This window comes from Hevea brasiliensis, chromosome 15 (assembly GCF_030052815.1).
Source record: "Hevea brasiliensis isolate MT/VB/25A 57/8 chromosome 15, ASM3005281v1, whole genome shotgun sequence".
Taxonomy (NCBI): Eukaryota; Viridiplantae; Streptophyta; class Magnoliopsida; order Malpighiales; family Euphorbiaceae; genus Hevea; species Hevea brasiliensis.
This window is the reverse complement of record NC_079507.1, coordinates 73,655,809-73,672,705: the sequence shown is the minus strand read 5'-3', so window position 1 is coordinate 73,672,705 and position 16,897 is coordinate 73,655,809. Positions and strand designations below refer to the sequence as shown.

Genomic DNA, 16,897 nt, shown 5'->3' with positions numbered 1-16,897 from the left:
GCCAGCCAGAAGTCTACACACAATTATCACATTATCCCCACCAGAGAATAATTTACTAAATTTTCAATCTTAGTAATAGTATTATGCCAATAAATTTGTGTGCTGCTTGCTACAGAGCAAGAGCGTTTGATTAGCATTCAGCAGTTCAGCACTGTTTTTCACGGTTTTACAAGATCATAAAATAAGAAGTTAAAATGTATCACCAATCTCACATCAAAGAAGAATTATGAAACTTGAGTAAGAGCACAAGCAAACATGCCAGCGCAGAACATCTAGTTCTTCTGTAATTGAAAAGCAAATAATAAAAATGCACGAGAATGAAACCTTTCACCATTCAATCTTCTAGTCTCCCGAGTTCATGACAAAAGAAATTACTTTTTCACTTGGACAGTAATTTCTACAGCCAACTAAGGTCATTACTGTGCATAAATAAGCAATGCAGGACGCAAACCAATAGGTAAATTGGTTTCTTCACAGCACGTCACTTGCATCCTTTGCCCTTCTCATAAGAACAGGTAAAAACACAATTAAACATTCAGGTTTGTCTCCACAGGATCAATGACCTCTCTGCAATAGAAGGCAAAAGAAAACCAGAAATGAGTTTTTTCTTTTGGGTACAAAGAGCACTATGTTCCAAAGAACAGATGTCTAACCAAATTCCCACCCCTCCAGTTACACAAGTTAAGGTGGTCCATATTACTATGTTGTTCTGCTATATTATGCTTTTATATTCTATTGAATGGTGAGATGACATGCATGAGCAATGATGCATCAAGGTTTCTGAACCTGTACATGGAGAACATCCAGTCGACTTGGGACAGTGCAGGAGACATGTGAAGAAACATCCAAGCTTGTAGCAAGTGCAATTTCCTCACTTCTTTTCTCTAGTGCCTGAGCAATAATGTTCTCTTGCATGGCCTTTCCCTTCAAGGAGAAGTCTGATGCCCCTGGCCTCAAATCAGAAACTGGACTGGAGGCTCCAGTTCGTTTTGAGGTAAGATCTAACCGCTCAATCATTCGTGCAACGCCAGCAATCCCTGCATGCATCTCCTTCTGAACTCCTTTGCTGAGCTCCTTAACTGAATTATTACGTGCAAGTAGCTTCTCCTTTATACCTCGAGTACTTTTAGAGATTGATTCCTTGTATCTGTTTTGGCATATCGACATATTTCAGCATCCATAGAACAAAAAATTACCAGTGCTGAAGGAACTAAGTTGTTCATCTACCTGGCTGAAGCTGCAACCCATTTAGATTTAATGGACTCTGAGAAAGATGACACCTCAGATGGTGCTCGGGGAGCATCAGTTGGTGGTTGTCTAAACAAAACTCTGAATAATGAACTCTCAATAAATAAGAGGAAAACCACATATAACTAGAGCAAGCAAGGGCACATTATTCTTCACCTCAATCCCAGTTATTTTCAAGACTTCCAGACCCACCCACACTGTTCTAAGCATAGTATCAATTATTAAAACGAAACTTGAGATTTATAAATTTGATCCAAAAGCAGGGCACAAAAAGCAAGTTAACAGACAACTGTGAATGTTTGCATCAAAACTTACAATTCCAGACTGATACCTGGGTTTGGAAGGAATGTCTCCGTTGACAGCAGAGCTAGAGACCACATTCACAACAGGAGGGACCACAGATGGCAGAGGCTCTGGTGTCATGAGACAAGTTGGTGAATTTGCCCCAGACAACCCATTATATACATCTTGGCATTCGTCTGAAGAAGATTGTGTTTGCTGAGCAGTAGGTAAGTTTGTAGGCGAGGTGAAGACAAGAAACTGGGAGGGACCCTGTCCAGATGATCTCTGTCTCTCCCTTCTGCGAAGATAATGAGCTCTGCTTGCAGCAGCAGCAAAATGCTGCATAATATGCTCATCAAAATCTGAGTCATCTGAGAAGGAATCCTGAAAGGTTCCATATCATACTTAGTAAACAATGAAGAAATTTAAATGCCAATCATGGAGCAAATAGGATTGTCAAATGGTTTCAAAAAGAGAATAAAACCTGTTCTACATCAAAATCAACAAGAAGTGGCAGGTTTGAGGATGCAGCAGAAGATGTGTTCCTTGACCTTAAACACCTCTCAATCTCAACAGCAGCTAGAAGTTCTTGGCTAGAAAAGTAACAGAAATGAAGGTAAATGAAAAGCATAACTGCATAAGCCGGTTAACTTGTTTTCATCAGCACAAAGCTCAATAGCATCTGTATGTGTACGCAAGTTTGTGCATGCACGTCTATTCTCATACACAAACAGACATAGAAGTGACAGCAATTTTTAAGATACATACCAGGCAGGATCCTTGAGGACAAGAAGCTGCCAACAGATTGGACACTCTTTGCTTCTCTGTGACCTAAACAAGAAACAGGTTCAACCAATAGTGACTGGAAGCATCATAATTTTATGCTGTGAATGCACGTTCCCAGCAGAGGCTGTAATAACAAGTTTCTAATCCTCTTAAATCAATAGATTGTTGAGAGAGAGAAAGCGAGCCTACCATTCAAGAATACATTGAAGATGATATTCATGTTTACAGCTGGTGACCTGAAATAAGAAACAAGGTACAAACTTGACACTCTATTACTGCAATCACATGGAGAGAGTAATAGTTTTCATAACACAAATAAAACATTTCAGCTTTATTCCCCTTTCTCTCATCGGAAAAATCAATTAACAGTACAGGTCAACGATCACCCAAAAAATTTCAAAAGGTTTCCAGTTCATTAACAGATCAACTAAAAAGACTCAGGAAAAAACGTGAACTAGAGTGACAGTGTAATAAGAGCAGTATCATACGGTGGAAGGGTCTTGAGTAGTGAAAGGCTCGAGGCAGATACTGCAAGCATCCTCGAACGCCTCGTCAATAGCAGCTTCAGAAGAAGAACAACCACCAGTATCAGCAGCAGCCGAAATGATCGGGTCGTCCGATAATGAGGAGGAAGAGGAAGTAAAATTCGCCATCGGAGAGGTTCAGAGTTGATGGAGAAGGAAGAGAGGAATGAAGGGAGCTTGTTAGGCAGGAGTGGAAGAGGAGAAGCAGAAAGGAACCCTAGAAAAAGTATTAGGGGTGAAGTAAATGGTCAAAGAAAAGAATAATGTACAGAAGAAGAAAAGGGAGGAAACGAAGGGAAAAATCCGATTCAGACGGTTTGATGGAATCAATCTGATTTTGGATTCTTTTCAATTTACTCCTCCTTATTTACCTCATTTCTCAATTCATGCCCTCCGGGCTCCGGCCTTCCCGTAATTATCGCCCCATCCTTTCCATTGTCGTTTAACTCGTTCAATACAAATCTTTCTTGTGAAAGAAAATTATAATTTTTTTTAAAAGAAAAATTATTGTTTAATTTTCATTTATGAATTTTTCTTAGTTAAATTGGATTTAGACAAAAATTTATCTTTATTTAAATAAAAAAAAATCTTTTATGATCATTTTGGTTTTTAGTATTTTATTTTTATATATTTTTATATAATGAAAATCATTTTTATTATTTAAATATCATTATTAATTATAAAAAAATAATTTAATATTGAAAACAAACTGCATAATTTTAATGCTATATAATTACTTTTTTTTTTATTGAAAATAATTTATTTCATACCATGCGAAATGTAATGAAAATTTCAATCTTAGTTATGTAATTTCAAGGCACATGATTTGAATTTTTAACTTCAAGAACCGAGCTTTATTCTATACACCCAATTTCAAGCCTTTACAAGCTGTTCTCAACTATCATACTCAACAATCAAAGAAGGAGACGCCGTTAACAGAACGATGCTTCAAATCTCCGAGAAATTTCAAAATTGCCAAGTGTAGAAAAGTTGCTCGGATGTTGGTTGCGAAGCCCATGGGTATTACTTGTCACGGCTCTTGTCGATGGCGGTATGGTTAGAAGACTTAAGAGTTGGCTAAAGGTGCACCATTTTGTTGATTCCATTTTCATTTCAGTGTTTTGTCTTTTTAATGACAAAGTTCAAATTAAGACGAGAGAATTTGTACTATCTCTGAAAGTTGGGTTACAATAAATTTTCCTACTGTATGATTCGTCTTCTATGTAGTAACCCCAGTACATAGGCAATCATTTACTTTGAGTAAATATTTTGTTGGGAATCATGTCAATCAGTGAAACTGATATTTTCTGGTTTGCTCGTTAATTGTATGCCATGCCATTCAAGTGATTAGACATAGTCCGACACATAACACGAAAGAACAGCATGTAGCAAATGTCAGATATGATTGTATGTTAATACATCTGAATCCAGCTAGAATCTCCGTGACTGGGCTAGAACAATGTGCCATTTTTCCGAGTAGAGTTCCTGATCAAATATTAGCATACTTTTTCTTTTTTTCAGAAAATATTAGCATGCTTCATCAATATTTTCTGAAAACTTCATATGGGGTTGTTCAGATATCCTTCTTCTGGAGGAAGACATGAACTTCAATTTACGAGCAGCTTCGCTATCAGTAAGTAATATTGACTTCCTAAGTGCCTGAATAATTCGTGTGGCAAAAGTCATGCGTATCCGGTTTTGGATAATACTGAGAAAATGATTTTAAGAACTATCAATTTTAATAATATATTCAATATATTACTTGAAGCCATTCCAATAAAGAAAATCCTTTAAAAAACTTGCTGCAAAATATATTATGAATTTGGGTCCAGACAGGGGGTCCAAACAAAGGAAACCATAGCCACTGGGGAAAGAAAGGAGAAGAACAAGAAAAGGCAAAAGAATCGGGAAAAATGTCGGTGACGGAAGAGGGTTGTGTGGCCCAGTCCATGATGTCGGTGCTTACACTTCTACAAGGGATTATCGAGCAGCTTTCATTGACCAAAAAGAAGATGGGAAATTTTAGTTCAAGGATTCACACGCCATTGCATTTTAGGGTTCATTTTTAAAATTTATGGCTTGGGACAGTTGGATTCCTTTTTCACTTGTTCTTTCATCATTGTACACGTTCACTCCATAAGCAAATCTTGATTGCCCTTGGGCTTTCTTGCACTAAAACTGCTGTTATTTATGGGGTTCACATTCTCATACTCATCTTCTTGATTTCCATCTTGATCAACAAAAAAATATGAAAGGATATATAAATCAATTATATTACAAATCCATCTTCAATGACTGAATTTTTTAAGATTACGGTAACACCAGATCGAATGTAAAAGCCTTGTGAAGGTCTATCAGCCTCTTGTACGCCCTGCAAATTCAACCCATACGCAGAAATTATCAGCAATATATGAAGTTCAACCCTGCTGCGAACTGTTCTATAACTCTTCAATAAAATAAGTGGTTTGCAGAACCATACCTCTGAGTTAGCAATCACAACGTTCTTCCCGATTCTGGCATTTTTGTCAATGATGCATGCCCTATTTAACGCAATACAGCACACTTTATTCCAGTGTGAACAGAAATTAATGTGTCGTGTTTAAGATTCCCATCCCAATAAGTTCATTTCTTAATAATCAAGTGTTGTGTTTTAAGTCTACAATAAATGAGTTAAGCTTCGACAAGAATTTTCTTGTAAACATATTTTAAGAATTGGATTCCATCTTCCACTCTTAAATACCTGATTCTTGTATTTTCTACAATAGATAAGTTAAATTTAGACAATAATTTTCTTATAATCATATTCTAAGAATTGGATTCCGTCTTCTACTTATAAATGTTTAAGCTTGTTTTGTACCTGATTCTTGTATTCTCTCCTATTCCAATGGGTACTCTTCCTTCAGATAGCAATGCTGCCACTTCAACATCAGTTTCATAGAAGTCAGCACCAAGCATCACTGTGTCCTGCAATTGTTTGATCATAAGAGTACTTCAATCTTACAGCATACCAAGAAAATGCGAGAAAATAAAGGGGATGTTAAATTGTGAAAGTACAGAAATGAAGCAAAGATCCAATGTCAGACGTTAGAAGGTTGTTTCTCATAATTGAAATTTAGAGATAGTTCTTCAACAAGCTCACAGGTGCTCTGACTAGAGGAATTAACTCAACAAACCTTTAAGTGGACATTAGAGTTTATTCGAGATCTGATACCGACGACGCTATGTTCTATGAAGCAGTTGGTTAAGAAACTTCCATGAGATATGATCGAGTCAATAATCTGCACAATAGTAATTATGAAGAATGTTCATGTTCAAGAACACAAACAAAGGAGGAATCAGAAGCAAAAATCAGACAGACAAGAGGTCATTTACTAACCTTGCTATTTTCAATTTTTGTTGGGGGCAGATTTCTTCTGGATGTGTACATTGGCTTTGCTGCATCGTAGAAACTAAACCTTGGCGGCTGAAAGTTTCAAGGACACAGAGATAAAGAGCTGAGAAATTTTAAGGAATCTCAATAAAGTAATAGTTTAAGGATGAGTTTAACATCTCATTTGATAAGCTTAAACTGGATGAAAAGTAAAATCAGCAATATTATGCTGCTTACATGCTCAGTGAGGGCAAGGTTTGCCTCAAAGAAGGATCTGATAGTTCCTATGTCTTCCCAATAATCATTAAAGAGATAAGCCTGCTCAGAGATTCCATTACGAACATCATCTTAAATTTACCCTTAGGCAAACAGAAAGTCCAAAAGCCAAAGGAAGAAACAGAAAACAAACCTTAATATAAAATTCTTTTGCTGAGGCTGGGATTATCTCCGATCCGAAGTCATTTGCAGTCGGAAAACGCCATCTGAATTAACAACAATTAGTACTAGCCACTAGTCCATAGAATCATAAACCACTTCAAGTGATTAGTACCTTAAAAGATTCAGAAGTATCTCCTTCTTGAAGACGTACACTCCCATTGAAGCAATGTATGGTTTCTTTTGCGCCTCATCCTTTGAAAGCCCCAGCACTGTTGTGTCAACTCCCTAAAGCATGTAGTCAAGTTAAGTCAACTAGCATAACCGCTCATTTTCTTCTGTTCAAAAATATAAAACAAAACAGAAACTTACCATCGCTCTTATGTCATCCCCTTTAGGTTTCTCACTGAAGAAAAGGACTCTCCCCTTGCTGTCTATCTTCATGAGACCAAATTCTGAGGCTCGACTATCATGAAAACAGAGGAAAGTCTCAAAACATTGGCAGGGAAGCTCAGACTAGTTCAGAGGGGCCAGTTTCAACTTTTAAGAAGCCAGGCATACCTGTCATCCATTGGCAAACAAGAAACGGTGATATCTGCACCACTCTGCCTATGATTCTGCCAATGAAGAGGTGAATCTTAATATCTGATGATTAGAGAATTAAACAATGTCTCAAATGAAGTGTACTAATTAAGTTTCTTACCTGAACAAAGTCCAAATAATCCATTCGATACAAGTGATCTCCAGATAATATCAGCACATCCTCAATCTCTTTGCTTCTTGCATCCTATGACACCAAATACATTGTGAAAATGTATATTTAACTGCCTCATGGGAAAAAAAATTCCAATCCAATGGTACCTCAAAAAGCCAATGGAACTGTCTGACCGCATCTGCAGTACCCTGGAACCACCTTTTGCCTTCCTCACCAGGAGTTTGAGTGGCTGCCAGAACCTAATACAGAGAAGCAACCTTACCCTTACATTTCTCTCCTGTCATTAAAGCTAGTATGCGTCAAAAATTATAGGAGTTGAATTACCTCAACGCAGCCGTCTCCAAAATTGATACCATTGCCGAAGTTATAAGCACGAGCAAGATGCCTGTTAAGTGATGCTGAGTTAAACTGAGTGAGAATGTAGACTTTGTTGATTCCACTGTTGATGCAGTTGCTCATTGGTACATCTATCAGCCTGTATGCACCTCCAATTGGCACCTACAATTAATGTTTTTGAGTACCACTTCAAAACGACTCAATTTCTAACTTACAGTATGAAACTATAGGTTACAGCCAAATACAAATGTATATATCCATTTTCACTAAATAATGTGATGAAGGGAAAGAACTTACAGCAGGTTTGGCTCGGCGCTTGGTGAGAGGGAAAAGACGAGTACCAGCTCCTCCTCCCAAAATAATAGCCACAACTGTTCTTGGGTCCCTCTTTTCCATGTCTAGGTCCCTCAACTAATACACACACACACACACCGACATATAGAAAAGTGTAAATAAGATCTTGTTCTGGTCGATTTTTTCCTTTTTTTTTTTTCCTTGCATTCAAGTCCATACTAGAACAAACCCATACTCAAAAGATATGAATTGAATATATTTATGCCATTAATAATAATAATTCTTAGCACATATGGAGAGAGAGAGCGAGAGAGAGAGAGAGAGAGAGAGAGATTTCATGACAGGAGTTGTGGAGGCTCATTCATAATTAACTATAGAACAGTATCATTCTTTGTCAAGATACATTTTGATAAAAGAAATATGGGAGCTTTTCTAACCTTGGACTCGCCAGCTACGCTAGTAGCGAGAGACATGGAAACATGCCGCTTAATACTCTTACTGCTAGCTCTTTGATGATGAACTAGGCTTAGCTTGACCTTATTTCCCATTAACTCTCCATTAGCATATTGCAAAAGTCTCGAGTTCCACCCCGCTAATCCAACCGCCCCATGCAGCTGGCCGGCAGGCGAGAGGGAGAACCGGCAATATACTGCCATTTTCTTGGAAAATGGAGGAGAAAATTGAAATGTGAAAACTAAAATATTGTACGTATAGTCATTAGTGAGTGAGAAATTTGCAAAAATTTTGTTGGGACGCAGAGTTGCTTACACGGAATTGATGCCATTGGTGGTTTGGTGCCACGTTATCCAAATTCAATTGCATCCACCAATTTTTATGTGTCAGCATTTGTGCGCAAATAATGTAATTCCTAAAAGGCCACTTGTTTTGCCACTAATTACGAATCAAGGAATTTGTGTGCGAGTTGCTTCCTTCCGCTGGCTGCTGCTTCAGGATTTCTCATTTTTCATCCGCGAGAAAGCCACCAGGCTGAGAAAATTACATGGGGAGCTAGTATGGCATGATTCATCAACATTAATCTGCATATCCAGTTTGTATTATGCTTAATATAAGAAATTATGAATTATTTTTTTATTTTCTTAATACATTAAAAAAAAATTCATTCACGTAGCAGAATATTTCAATTTTAAATTTTCATAAACAAAATTTCGTAGCACAATGGGCTTTACGGGTCCGGTATACACTCTATGCCTCCAGAAGCCAAAAGCCCACGAGCCCACAATGACTTTTGGACGGTCCATCATCGACGCCGTATCCCGATCGAGAAGAGGAAAACGCGGCACTGCGGCAGGATACCTAAGAAGTCGTGATGTTGACTTTTATCAACGTCGTCGTGTCGAGCTGGGTTGGCCAATACTTCTGGATAAAGAAAAGGAGGCAGATGTACAGTAACACTAACACCGAACTAAAGAAAGCAACAATCCTCCTACTTTCTCTTTAAGACCCATCACCGACTCTCTCTCGCATCTGGATTCTGCGGCAACAGCAGAACAATTATGACAACAATGGCTTCTTCAAGACTCTGTCTTCTCCTCCTATTCTTTCTCTGCTTCATTCTTTTTATCAATCATCCAGTCAAATGTGATGGTAAGCATTTTAAGATATAACTTCTCTCTCTATTCTTACTGTAGAATTTCAAGAACCTTCTTTCACTTTTTTTCCCTTTTTATTTCCTTGGTTTCTGCGTCTTGTTTTTTTGGCATTATCTTTTAAGCCCGAGTTCGATGAGGATTGAGATCTGATTACTAATGGTTGGAATTGAGTGTGTCTGAGTTGTTTAGCTGGTCCTTTATTTATGTTTGCTAAAAATGGGTGTTTCTGATCTGTTTACTTGGGTTGTACGATTGGTGATGTGTTTCTATGTTATGTACCCATAGATCGTCGTGTTGTTGTGATCTTTTTTTCCTTTTCAGTAGTTACTAGCAAGTTCCAAGATAGGTAAAGGAAGAGACTGTAAATGAAATTCCAAGGGAATAAATGTGTATACTCCTTCTTTTGCATGTAAATTTTTGGTCGATTCTGTGTTGCAATTATGCATAAAAGTTGGACTGTGGGTTGCTATTCATGGGAATCTAGAACTAGAGTTATGTGCTCATCAAAAATTGTATTGCCTTTTGCTTATCCGAGAATATTTCTTGAGTTCCCTAATCTTCTCAGAGGACAAGTTAGTTTTGCTGCTTGTTCAGAATGCAAAAGAATTGGGACTTGTGTTACTTCTTTCTTGAAGTTGTGGTGTTTCTGTGGCTTTCCTTTTCGCTGTAAATATTGATTTCTCTATCATCTTCTGCAGCTGAAATTTAATGAGATCAAATAAATCTATTGTAAATCTTTGTAGTGGCAAGACCCACAGTACTTACTTGTAATTTATTTATTTACCTCTCTATCGTCCCACTCCGGTTGATATCTGAACACTTAACCTTTCCATCTGCGTGATTTGTCTGTAGAGGAGGATACACTTCTTGAAGGCATTAACAGCTACAGGAAATCATTGAATCTGACAGTCCTTACAAAGAATGACAATGCAGAATGCTTTGCTGAGGAAGTAGCTGATCAATTTAAGAGTCAGCCTTGTACGAACAGCACAGGCTCCAATACAGTGCCAGGCACTGAGCCTCAGATCCCCAATTATGAAAGTCTTTTAGCCAAATGTCATTTGAATGTCTCCAACACAAAGGATGGATATGTAATGCCTGCTTGTGTTCCCAACTTGGATCCAAGTCTTGTACTCACTAACTTCACAGAGACTCAATACTCGGGAGAACTCAATGACACTAAATATACTGGAGCTGGAATTGGTTCTGACGGCAGCTGGATTGTTGTCGTTCTGACTACTAACACACCTGAAGGAAGCTTTGTGACTTACAATGCAGCCAGCCTGACAACCAAGATTGGTCCTGTATCTCGCTTATTGTTTTTGCTGATGGCTTCTTTCTTCCTGTTGTAAACTAAATTTGTGGTTAGCATTGATTCTCCTAACTACCAATTAGTCCTGGAAGGTTATCAATTATAGAGCGCCTCCTACTAATGTCCTGTAGATCAGTGGGCAAAAAGAAAAAAAAAATATGGATTACACCTGCTTCTTTTGGCAAAATATTTTACCTGTTTACAACTTGATGTTTAGCGTTGCAAAATAGTTTACTTGTTGCTATTGATAATAACATTTCAGAATGGATAGCTCATTTATGTATTTCTTCATCTTTGTTTCTTCATTAATGCAGTTGACTTTGTAATGGCATGCTTGCTTTTCTTTTCCTATTCAGACAAAAAGCCAGAAAGAAGAATAAAAAAAAAAAAATCTGCTTCATCCACTGTCTCTTCTTTGTCTGATGTGATTGTTTTGCTAGGCATTCAGGGAAGCTCACTTGAGTGTACATGTTTGCTTGTCCATAATATAGCTCTTGAATGTCTGAGATGCCCCATATGAGAGATCTCCAGTATGATACTGTGTCATATTCTTAAAATAACTTTGTTCACCATATTCTTCGAGAATAACTATCAGATTTGATGCATCTATCTAGCACTCGGATGTGAAAATCAAAATATATTATTGTTTTAAAATGAATATTTATGATGCATCGTTTTCCTTTACTTCCTGCAGTTTGGAGGATATTTGTCCAGCCTGTTGATGCTGTTGACATTGGCGAGGACTGCACATGAACTGACCTTGTGCAAACAGCTCTCCCACAATTCTGCTGGTTTTTAATATTTATACTCACTTTCCCATTGTAATACTGCATAGGATTCTTTAATGGTGTGTCAATAAGCTAAAATGGCAGTGATGGTTCAAATAAATTTTGCAGTCCAGCAGAAACTTCTCGTCCTGTGAAATTTTGCAAGGGAATTGCCAATTCAGCCAATACAGATAGATTTAAAAAATTTTTAAAAAAAAATCTTGAATGCACATAATGAATAGACAAGACAGAATTGGAGCCCTTCAAAGTTTCGGTGTATGGTTTTCTATTAATTCTTCGTTTGGAGCAAGTTTTGGGATGTACGGTAAGATTTTTTTTTAATATAATTAAGATATATAGACTCATTTGAAATGAAAGTTTTATAGAGAAAGTGAAGTTTTTGAGAGTTTTTAAAAACCTTCAAAATCCTCAGTTTCTAAACTCTCTAAATTAAAGTGTTGGAAAGATTTTTTATAAATTAAATATTAATTATTATTAATTTTTACCTTCTCATACATTTGATTTAACATAATGTTAGTAAATCATCGCTTACTTTATCTTTTTTCTCAGATAACATAATACTTAAAAAAAGTTACCTTATACCTGACCTTGCTTTGAAAAATTTTACCTTATCTTCTTACACTTCTCCCAAATGAAGTGTTTTAACTTTATACTCCTCTCAAATGAAGTGTTAATTATTAGAAATTTGTAGCTTGACGAGTGGCACTATGCATTCTATTCTATTTTAGTATGACAAAATTGTTAAACACAATTACAGGCTTGATAATACCACAGTTTGAAGCTCATAAGGTAATTTTTTGCCTGAGATCAATGTTCAGGGAAAAAGAAATTTATATCATATAATGTTCAAAAGATGGATAGAAGCTATAATATTATATTTTGAGTAAAACATAGAAATTATAAAGAAGGAAAGGGTCCATGGGGAATTAAGGTAAAAAAGCTCATTTTTTCCTTTGAACTTTTTGCCCATATCCAGTTTTGTCTATTTTTAAGTTTTTGATATAATTTACTAAAACAATTAGATTTTAGTTTAAATTAGCCTCTCTCCTATGAATAAAAAGTTTAGGGGCAAAAATGAATTTGCTTCCAGATTAAATGTTGCAGCTTTCTCACAAGCAAAATTGGAGTTAAGTTCATTTTTCAATGCAAAACCAGAGCAGAATTAAAACAAATGGAAGTGCAAGGTTATGGCAGTTCACAAGTTTCATGGAAAGTTCTGCTTAACTAGAAATAAAATTTGGGAGCTTCCAGCGTTTTTGCAGTGCGGCAGTTTGTGAGATTGAATGAAAGAGTGGAAGATGACTAAAATCGATTCTTCTAAAGGCTAAGAGCATATGATTTTTGTGTTGCTATTGGCAAAAGGTCAATGTCCATCACTGCATATTTCCATTACCGATTAAAGAGATCTAGACTGAATATTGGCACTGCCTGATTTAATTATCATCCATAGCTCGACAAAAACAATCCTTTGCCCATGGAAGAATCAATTTGAAATTTTTACTTCTTGATCAGTGCACAAGTTATCCATTGGACACTATTCATCTTTAAAAGGACAATGAGAATTTTTAAGATCCCTATTTGCTACAAATTGAACTTTCTTCCTGAGAAATAAAACTGACTTTGAGTTTCCCAGTGCCTGCTGCATTATTACTGCGTTTGCAATAATATTTCCTCTAAAGATGGACATTCAAGTGAAGCCTCTTTATTTACAAGGATATCATGTATTTGATTCTCACTGCAATCCCACACTCTTTATTCTGGCGGGTGTGATGAACAGATACCTTCTAAGTGCAAGGATTAGGACCCATGTAGTCTTTGCTATCTTCTCTTTTATCATCAGAAGCAAAGCTGAGCTTAGCACAGTCTTCAAGTTCTGGGCTGATAATCCTTTGAAGAACCCCAACAAGCCTTCCCTTTTCCAAATAGCATACATTGCACCTGAAATTGTCTTTTTGGTTTTAGGTTTAACTTCCCCATTCCCATTTTCATCTGAATCTGCAGCCTGGAGCATCACTTTACATCTGCTTAAAGTTCAAATCTTAAATGGGTTAACAGGTTTGAAGAATACCTTTAATAAGAGTGATTTCACATCAATTATCTTCACATCCATTTTTATAAAAAAATAAAGTTGAGTTTATTAATCAAAGATTAGTGAAAGCATAACAGAAGATATTTAAAAGAATGTCAAGAAACAGTAAAATATTGAATTGACCAGTTACCGGATAGCTGGATATGTGATGCAAGTTGCCATACATTTTGAAACTGCACCCAAGACAAAAGCAGAAAAAGCAGAAAGAGCTTCTGGAGATGAATCTGTAATGGATTTTTTGCTGAGCTGCTGCTTCAACAGTCTTTGTTTCAACTGATCAAACACTGTGTACTGTAAAACATAGAGTTCTTATTTCAGCTTAACTGATAAAATCTTTAAAATAGAGTCACTCTCAGTCTTTCACTTGGAATCACCCAAAAATGCAAACCAGAAATTTAGGGTACAAAATCATGTTCATTAGCCAATAGTCTTCCTAAAATTTGGAAGAAGTGAAAAACAGTCCCACCACACCAAAATCTTAAAGGTACTAAATCTTAAAAACAAGTAAAATCAATGTTTCATATTCCCCTCATCCAAAAAATAAAAGGGCAACTCCAAAACCAGAATCATATCCCTCAATTGTTCCTGGATATGCACTCTCCCACTCCAGAAGTGGGTTCAAAAGCACCATTATTCCCCTTTCATATGCTGTTATCCAAAAGGCCATTTGCAGTAAATCAGAGTTGTGCTGATAACTAACTTCTATGATCTATGATGAGAGAGCAACCCAGTCACACTCTAAAATCTAAATATGGACTGCACAGTCAACCTAATACTAGAAAGCATAGTAGAGACACCTGGATAGATGGGTTTGATGTCAGAAGAAGGGATATGCCAAGACCATCAAATGCCTCGCTCCATGTGCCCTCAGAAAGGGTTTTCCAAAGTCCCTCAGATTTTCCAAATGCACTTGTTTGCATCCTTGAGGATGCTGTATCCAAGGGCTGTACAACAACAACAGATATTAGATGACTCGTATTAGAATTCAAGAAGTTACCAAAAGCTGCAACAGAAATAAGAAAATATCAATACTCCACGGAATGATCTAGGTAGAATAGAATGCTATTTTAGACAGCATAAAGAAGGTATTATAGGTGCGCTAACCCTAACCAAAGCTAACATAAGTTGATGTGGTTGCATGCACCTTACTTTTGTCTAGCAACGGATATCCTCTAGACACATATCACTCTTCCTTTTGATTCTCAACCAACCAATTCAAAAATCATGCTATACATAAGAAATCAAATGGAAATAGTGTAATCATAACATTCATCCTTAGCGCAAAAGAGAAGACATATGACTCACTTGTGTCACAATGACAGTACAAGCCCCAGCAGCTGCAGCAACCAACAAGTTTGCCTTTGCTCCAATCCTTTTGTTGCCACTTTTCTCCAAGTACAGGCGCTTAAAGAAGCTGTACCCATAGAAATACACAAATTGTGAAATGAAAGATTGCAAGTTCTTTGTTCCAAGGCCCTGGTACAATGAAAGAATCTGACCCGAAGAAATTGCCTCCCAAAAAACATCAGAAATATTCCTGCATAAGCCACAATCATTTGTTATCGGTGATCTACCCTAAGTGAAGCTTCATCAAAGCTCATAACTTCAACGTTCTATGATCCAGAAGCCATGTCAAAAGGTTAAATAAATTGTGTTTTGTACTCCTACGCATTTTGTGAAGGTTTTGGATTGAAGGAATTACAATTGTCCATATAATCAACATTTCCTTTTGATAGGAGCTTTCTAAACTTAAAATGAATTAATCATGAGAGGAAAAGAAACATGCAAAGATAAAATAACTGCAAGAATCCTCATATGTAACAATTCCACGATGTAAGTATAAAATCTCAATTTCTTCTCCATGACCATGAAAAGGGTATGCCCCCTTAAAATTTCGTAGTAAGATATAAGGCAAATAGCAATTAAAAAGGGTCGCAATACCGTTTACTCTCCAATGAAAATCAGTCATCAGTCCATATAATACAGCTGAGCTGACTAATACATAATGAAAGCTTAGTAGAAGACACTGAAATCTAAAGCTGACCAATAAATTAGAGAAGAAACCAACCCCTCATAAACAGAACAGCAAATAGATCCACAGGTGCTAACAGAGGAGAGAATCAAATAGATGAAAAAAAAAATGAAAAATTCACAGTGGGACGCAACAAAATATCTTACCTGTACTTTTGTCGATGACGAGCTCTAAGTTCAGCTTGATACTTAGTCTTGCAGGTATCAAGAGGGTACAGGATGGTGGTGCTAACCAGAGCACCGATGGCTCCCGATGTTGCCTCTGACAAGGACTCCAGATCAAAGGCCATGTTCTATATGTGTATGCCTTGGAAACAGGACAAACTAACACACAGAGGAAAAGGGAGGAGGAGGAGGAGGAAGAGGAGGAGCTGATAAGATTTCTACCAATTTAGGATTTGAAATGGCGGTGTTATTGCAGCAGCGATTAAGGAGGCGAGCTAAGAGCAGTGACAAAGTATGGAGGAATTGAGGGTGACGCTGTAGATAGAAAATTTGAGTTTTGTTTTGACAAGCAAATTGGTGTATCGTTTTGGGAACCGAAAACGTGAATGGCCTTCTCTCTCTCCTCTTAAGCGCTGTAGACTAACGGTTACTTGACGGCGTGTTGTGCTCTTTAATAATTTCCATTTTTGCAACATATTTTTCATTATTATACTTTTCTCCTTCTTGCTTCTGATTGCTTGCTTCGATCACTACTACTGCTCACAAATAGTCCGAATGGTATAAATTATATTTTTTTTAATTTATGAGTCTCATTAAAAATAAATAAATAATTATTTAATAAAATTATTTAAAAATAATTTTTAAATAACTTAAATTTTTAGTTAAAAGATATTTAAAAATAATTTAATTAATTAAAATTATAAAAAAATATGTAATTAAGTGTTATATTTATTAAAATGATTATTATATTAATATTTTTAAAAATTATAAAAAAATATAATTTTATAATTTATTAAAAAATAATTTTAAAATAAATAAATAAATTATAAGTAAGACATCTTTATAATCTTTTACTTATTTTATTTTAAGTAAATTTTTAATTTATAAATTAAATTAAATACTAATTTATTTATAATATTTCATTTATAAGTAAATTTAATTGACTTATAAATTAAATTAAATAATAATTAT

The 16,897-nt window shown here is 36.2% G+C and overlaps 4 protein-coding genes across 7 annotated transcripts; 1 reads left to right on the top strand and 3 right to left on the bottom strand.

The window, feature by feature from the left end:
* Positions 1 to 182: 182 nt before the first annotated feature.
* Positions 183 to 3,189, bottom strand: LOC110657779 (E3 ubiquitin-protein ligase RHF1A). 3 transcript variants are annotated; one of them, XM_021815139.2, is made up of 8 exons: positions 2,805 to 3,189; positions 2,506 to 2,552; positions 2,299 to 2,361; positions 2,015 to 2,123; positions 1,580 to 1,914; positions 1,228 to 1,329; positions 793 to 1,147; positions 183 to 567 (listed from the first exon to the last, which is right to left on the bottom strand). In XM_021815139.2, exons 1-8 carry the CDS (start codon positions 2,967 to 2,969, stop codon positions 556 to 558), a joined length of 1,188 nt encoding a protein of 395 aa, XP_021670831.2. In that variant the 5' UTR covers positions 2,970 to 3,189; the 3' UTR covers positions 183 to 555. The 3 variants fall into 3 exon arrangements, with proteins under 3 accessions (XP_021670831.2, XP_021670830.2, XP_021670829.2); XM_021815138.2 differs by having other exon boundaries at positions 787 to 1,147; positions 2,805 to 3,188; XM_021815137.2 differs by lacking the exon at positions 183 to 567 and having other exon boundaries at positions 590 to 1,147.
* Positions 3,190 to 4,977: 1,788 nt separating this feature from the next.
* Positions 4,978 to 8,710, bottom strand: LOC110657780 (glucose-1-phosphate adenylyltransferase large subunit 3, chloroplastic/amyloplastic). Its single transcript, XM_021815140.2, has 15 exons — positions 8,368 to 8,710; positions 7,934 to 8,047; positions 7,625 to 7,798; positions 7,447 to 7,539; positions 7,289 to 7,372; positions 7,147 to 7,202; positions 6,958 to 7,051; positions 6,761 to 6,873; positions 6,620 to 6,692; positions 6,448 to 6,528; positions 6,217 to 6,303; positions 6,014 to 6,118; positions 5,698 to 5,804; positions 5,320 to 5,380; positions 4,978 to 5,211 (listed from the first exon to the last, which is right to left on the bottom strand). Exons 1-15 carry the CDS (start codon positions 8,584 to 8,586, stop codon positions 5,110 to 5,112), a joined length of 1,563 nt encoding a protein of 520 aa, XP_021670832.2. The 5' UTR covers positions 8,587 to 8,710; the 3' UTR covers positions 4,978 to 5,109.
* A 583-nt stretch (positions 8,711 to 9,293) lies between these two features.
* Positions 9,294 to 11,178, top strand: LOC110657781 (uncharacterized GPI-anchored protein At3g06035). Its single transcript, XM_021815141.2, has 2 exons — positions 9,294 to 9,535; positions 10,393 to 11,178. Exons 1-2 carry the CDS (start codon positions 9,445 to 9,447, stop codon positions 10,890 to 10,892), a joined length of 591 nt encoding a protein of 196 aa, XP_021670833.1. The 5' UTR covers positions 9,294 to 9,444; the 3' UTR covers positions 10,893 to 11,178.
* A 1,929-nt stretch (positions 11,179 to 13,107) lies between these two features.
* On the bottom strand, positions 13,108 to 16,311 carry LOC110657782 (peroxisomal adenine nucleotide carrier 1). Of its 2 annotated transcripts, none has more exons than XM_058136712.1 (5): positions 15,908 to 16,311; positions 15,035 to 15,143; positions 14,527 to 14,673; positions 13,860 to 14,020; positions 13,108 to 13,661 (listed from the first exon to the last, which is right to left on the bottom strand). In XM_058136712.1, the coding sequence occupies exons 1-5, from the start codon at positions 16,048 to 16,050 to the stop codon at positions 13,373 to 13,375; spliced, it is 849 nt and encodes a 282-aa protein (XP_057992695.1). In that variant the 5' UTR covers positions 16,051 to 16,311; the 3' UTR covers positions 13,108 to 13,372. The 2 variants fall into 2 exon arrangements, with proteins under 2 accessions (XP_057992695.1, XP_057992694.1); XM_058136711.1 differs by having other exon boundaries at positions 15,035 to 15,266; positions 15,908 to 16,309.
* Between the last annotated feature and the right edge of the window lie 586 nt (positions 16,312 to 16,897).

Bases quoted from the DNA above. Each gene is read 5' to 3' on its own strand.
- LOC110657781 (XM_021815141.2), top strand. From the start codon at position 9,445: ATGACAACAATGGCTTCTTCAAGACTCTGTCTTCTCCTCCTATTCTTT. The intron at 9,536-10,392 runs GTAAGCATTTTA...ATTTGTCTGTAG, and splicing joins TCATCCAGTCAAATGTGATG to AGGAGGATACACTTCTTGAA.
- LOC110657779 (XM_021815137.2), bottom strand. From the start codon at position 2,969: ATGGCGAATTTTACTTCCTCTTCCTCCTCATTATCGGACGACCCGATC. The intron at 1,915-2,014 runs GTTTTATTCTCT...GGAACCTTTCAG, and splicing joins TTGATTTTGATGTAGAACAG to GATTCCTTCTCAGATGACTC. The intron at 1,330-1,579 runs GTATCAGTCTGG...TTCATTATTCAG, and splicing joins GACATTCCTTCCAAACCCAG to AGTTTTGTTTAGACAACCAC.
- LOC110657782 (XM_058136711.1), bottom strand. From the start codon at position 16,050: ATGGCCTTTGATCTGGAGTCCTTGTCAGAGGCAACATCGGGAGCCATC. The intron at 14,674-15,034 runs GTGAGTCATATG...GTTGTTGTACAG, and splicing joins GTACTGTCATTGTGACACAA to CCCTTGGATACAGCATCCTC. The intron at 13,662-13,859 runs GTAACTGGTCAA...AACTTTAAGCAG, and splicing joins ATCACATATCCAGCTATCCG to ATGTAAAGTGATGCTCCAGG.
- LOC110657780 (XM_021815140.2), bottom strand. From the start codon at position 8,586: ATGGCAGTATATTGCCGGTTCTCCCTCTCGCCTGCCGGCCAGCTGCAT. The intron at 8,048-8,367 runs GTTAGAAAAGCT...TGTGTGTATTAG, and splicing joins GCGTAGCTGGCGAGTCCAAG to TTGAGGGACCTAGACATGGA. The intron at 5,805-6,013 runs GTTTGTTGAGTT...AAACAATTGCAG, and splicing joins ACTCTAATGTCCACTTAAAG to GACACAGTGATGCTTGGTGC.